This window comes from Gossypium arboreum, chromosome 4 (assembly GCF_025698485.1).
Source record: "Gossypium arboreum isolate Shixiya-1 chromosome 4, ASM2569848v2, whole genome shotgun sequence".
Lineage (NCBI taxonomy): Eukaryota > Viridiplantae > Streptophyta > Magnoliopsida > Malvales > Malvaceae > Gossypium > Gossypium arboreum.
Genome location: NC_069073.1, coordinates 118,905,263 through 118,909,709, shown reverse-complemented (window position 1 = coordinate 118,909,709; position 4,447 = coordinate 118,905,263). Strand labels below are relative to the sequence as shown.

The 4,447-nt window shown below is 30.2% G+C and overlaps 1 protein-coding gene across 1 annotated transcript; it reads right to left on the bottom strand.

Moving 5' to 3' along the window:
* Positions 1-858: 858 nt before the first annotated feature.
* Positions 859-1,679, bottom strand: LOC108459621 (organ-specific protein P4-like). Its single transcript, XM_017759023.2, has 2 exons — positions 1,549-1,679; positions 859-1,460 (listed from the first exon to the last, which is right to left on the bottom strand). The coding sequence occupies exons 1-2, from the start codon at positions 1,591-1,593 to the stop codon at positions 1,062-1,064; spliced, it is 444 nt and encodes a 147-aa protein (XP_017614512.1). The 5' UTR covers positions 1,594-1,679; the 3' UTR covers positions 859-1,061.
* Between the last annotated feature and the right edge of the window lie 2,768 nt (positions 1,680-4,447).

Sequence of the window (4,447 nt, the reverse complement as noted above, 5' to 3'; positions counted from 1 at the left end):
GAATGGTTAACTCAAGCCTATTTTAGGCCCACCCATATTATTTTTAAAATTTTTTTATAAATATATATGTTATTTTAAATTTAATACTTCATAATATATTTTTTATTAATTAAAATTTTATATATAAGCAATTTAACATTTTTAGCATGTTTACATTATAGTATTGTTTATTATTGTAAATTTAATTTTTAAGTGATAGAAATTACTTAATATATAAAAATAATATTATATAATATAAATTTTAAAATGGGTCTAGCGGGCCGGGCTCAAGCCTCCCACGTATTTTAAACGAGTTTATTTTTGCTCAAACACATTTTTCTAGCCTAATATTTTTACCAAAATTTGAACAAATCTTTGGATTTAAGCAAATAGCCCAACCCTTTCTAAAGGATGGCATTAATTGCAAGAGTTGGTAGAGTAAACCTCATTTTTTTTATTACTATTTTTCAGTTTGGAGTTCATAATCCCTCTTAATAATGTCGTATTCAAAATTTGAACTTACATTCTCTTTTAGAAGTATAAAATATTTTACCACTACATACGATGATGGATAGAGTACACCTCAATTTTAGTAGTTGAAACATATAATAATATACCATGTTAATCATCACATGTAATATCGAATTGTAAATATTATTTTTTTATACTTATTCTTTTATATATCCTGTAGACCTGCAAAGTATTCTCTCTGTCTCTATTGACAATCAGCATGGAATAATTATTGCAATAATAGTTGATTTGATGTTCCAAAGAGTTAACATCACCAAGATCCCAATATGTTGAACAGAAAAAGAAAGAAAAAGAAAGTGCACACCCTTAAATGAAATTGAGTGCTGAAAGAGATGTTACAAGCTGAGATTACTACGAACACCGACAGTTCCTTTGCCATTCTACTGTAATGATAGTGGTCACATAATCATATATATTCATAACAACCCACTTATTTTTTTTCACAAATATAAAACATAAAGCTTCACACGCAAGAGTACAACACACAATCTGATGACGAAATTATTGGAAGATGTGGGTCTAAGCCACTGGTACTTTGGTTTCGCTTTTAATTAGTTATTGTAAGCGGAGACATTTGGCTCTGGATCGAAATCTTTAGTGAATGATTCTTTCTGTCCTTTAAGACCAGCATCATCGCCCCCGTAAGCCGAAACGTTAGGTCTCGGTTCAAAATCTTCAGCAAAAGATGATGATTTATCTCCGTTTAGATTAGCGTCATCACCATAAGCTGAAACGTTTGGCCTTGGTTCGAACTCCTCATTAACAATAATCTTCTCTTCCTTAAGCTCAATATTACCTGATGTATGGCACTTGGTTTTCTCATCGGGGCTGACAACGGCAGCCTCAATCCGAACAAGCTCTTGGAGTGCCTCAGGCATAGGCTGATCTTTCGTTACAGCTCCCCAGTACTCTCCAGTATCTTTCCTAGCTGCTGCAATGGTGTCTACAAACTGAATCCATATAAAAGTATATGTAATTAACCATACAATTAACAATATATATGTATGTAAAAATACCTACAAAATTGCAAGAGCTTACCAGGAGAAGTGAGAGGAATGCAAAAAAAGAAAGGAAAGATTTCATGATCTATTTAATGCAATAAACCTAAAGATTGATAGTTGGATATCAACTTGTACTGCACTTGCGGTCTCAATATGAAATAACCCTCCTATATATAAAAACAAATCATGAATTCTTTAATATTTAACTAAAATCATAGTTCTCTAGAGAAATTAATTTTATTATCTCCTTTGTCCCTTAATTAATAATTGAATAATGAGATAAGTATTATTATTATTATTATTAACCGGTTGCTGAGAATTTTATTTAAAAATTTTCTATGGAAAATCAAATTAGCTCAGCTTGACATCTACTCTTAAGTATTTTATATATATAAGTTTTATGAAATACATTGTTTTTGAACGTATGACTAATGTTTGAAAGATGATGTGAACTGCAATATTTCTCTATGATTATTTACTTTTATTGAACTTTTAAAAAATAAAGTACTTAACATATTACCTAGTAATTATGGAAATTGACAAATGTTCCTGAAAACCTGATGGGGGTCGTTTTGTTTTTAACTTGGTGTCCTTTTTCATGAAAAGATATTCTTTTTATTGGCAATTGACAATAGGTTATCAAACAAATACTTACTATTGTTTTAAATGTTGAATCAGGTTTTTGAGTTAATTATTTCATAAAGTGTATTTAGGTAACATCCGTAGGAAATTTCTTATGTAAATGGAACTAGATATGATTGAGATTTTAATTTTAAGGAGGATAATGGAGAATTTTAGTTGATAAATTTGACTGAAATTGTTTTAATTTAAAATTGAAGGATAGTTGATTGAGTTTTAACTCGATTGGTATAGACATTGTTATTAATGCAGGAGGCTGTGGTTTAAGTCCTCCTTTTTTTATGGATTGGGGAGGGGCTATACGTAGTTCTAGTTATTGTGTCAAAAAGATCAAATATGATTAGAATCTATAATGAGATTGTTCAAATAAATAATTTGAAGGGATGCTTATCTCAAATTTGAATGTGAGACTTATAGATAAGATAGTGTGCTTTTGAGCGTCATTGTCAATCGTTCTTGTGTTGTTTCTGTTGAGTCAAGTTTTTGAAGTGTCCGTATATGTGTAAATGGAAGTGACAGTACGGTAATCACTGTGTCAGACACATGGGTTATTTGTCGGCATGTTTAATAAAAATATTTTAATTATTTGTTTGCATCTTTTTGAGGATTTTATGTAGTCAATCTTGTGTTTATTACTGAATAAGAGATTGAATTAAGTAAGATTACTTTTCAAGGATTCTTATTTTATATCCTTATATTAAGGATAATTGATTTGAAGGTGCGTTCTCCATTGCGGTGGAAAAACACTTTTAACACCGTAGAAGCAATGAAGATTATTTGGTTTTTGTAATCAAAAGTGCAGTCGAAAAGTGTTTTTCTACCCAAACGAAAAATCTAGGATTTAAGTGTTTTTGGCTTTTGCGTCTAAAAGTGAAAATTATCAAAATACTCTTAATTATATTAACTATTTAAAATGTATATAAAAAATAGATTAATTTATATTTTATATCATTATATTAAATTATTTAAATATCATATACCTCACCTAAATTTTTACTTGCTATTTTCATGCCTAAATAGAATACTTTAACTTTCAACTGCAATTTTTGACAACAATAGAGAACATTAAAAACTTTTCACAACACTTTTCTACCACACTTTTGAAAATCATTTTTTGACTGCAAGAGCAATAGTGAACTAACCCTTGATGAGATTTGGATAAATTAAGATGAATTTAAATGTTACTTTATAAAGATGGGTCTATGCTTAAAATATGAAATCCTTGTTCTAGATGTTCTATGGTTGAGGCAAGTATTTGAAGTGGTCGTACTACGACATTGTGACAGGCAACATATCTTGCCATTTTTAGAGTTAGAGGATAATGAATTAGATGATTTTGTGGACTTATGCTGAATCATATTTGAAGATCCATCTTATGGAGCAACAAACTTTTTAAGATTGATTCAATCTAAATCAAGCAAATCGGATCCCTTGTTTCGTGGGAATTAGTTTGACTGAATTGAAAACTTATCTTAAATATTTTTTATTTATTCTGGGATTTATAAAGATATTTGTAAAGCCATTTTATAAAGAGTTATTATTAGTGTAGTGATAGAGAATTAAATTATATTTTAAACATAGGTTCTATCCTTAGACATGTTAATTTTTTGTTCTTTTATTTAAAAGCTGTATAAGAGTATGAAAAGACAAAAAAGACCATCAAAATAATAATAAGAGTCGTTTAATAAAAGGGTATGGTAGTAATTTTTTGGAGTTGACACCCGATTACCTTATGACACCGACTCAATCAAAAAATTTATTAATAATATAAATAGTAAAATAATTAAATAATTAACCCATCCAACCTTAAAAACTATCTGCCATTAAACAATTCACATTCACTAGTGGCAACAATGTGGATGTTGGAGCATCAACCAGCAGCAACAATTGGAAGTGTGCTGAAGTTTCCATTCTTTTAAACTTCAAACGTTTTTCTCTCTATTAGTTGCTATGTTCATAATTACAGTCAAAGACTGGCTCTCTTTTGCAGGTTAAAAGTTGACGACGTTAAACGAAGCCCATCATTTTGCTCAATCATCTCCATTACTTCTGCTTACAGTTTTCGACATCATTTCAGACCAACAGTTTGCATATTAGTCAAATAATCTAAGTCTAAGTGTGTGCCCTTACTGGCAGTGTCGATGCCAAGACCTGTCTTGGTTGTTTGAAGTTAAAAAACAGTGAAGAAACCCTTACTGGCAGCAGCAATGAGCAAATGGGTGGGTTTTTAACTGGTTTGGTGAATACAGTTCGTCAAGGTTCGCTTTTATCAGTTCACCACGACTTATCTCTTTTGT

Bases quoted from the DNA above. Each gene is read 5' to 3' on its own strand.
- LOC108459621 (XM_017759023.2), bottom strand. From the start codon at position 1,593: ATGAAATCTTTCCTTTCTTTTTTTGCATTCCTCTCACTTCTCCTG. The intron at 1,461-1,548 runs GTAAGCTCTTGC...ATATGGATTCAG, and splicing joins CATTCCTCTCACTTCTCCTG to TTTGTAGACACCATTGCAGC.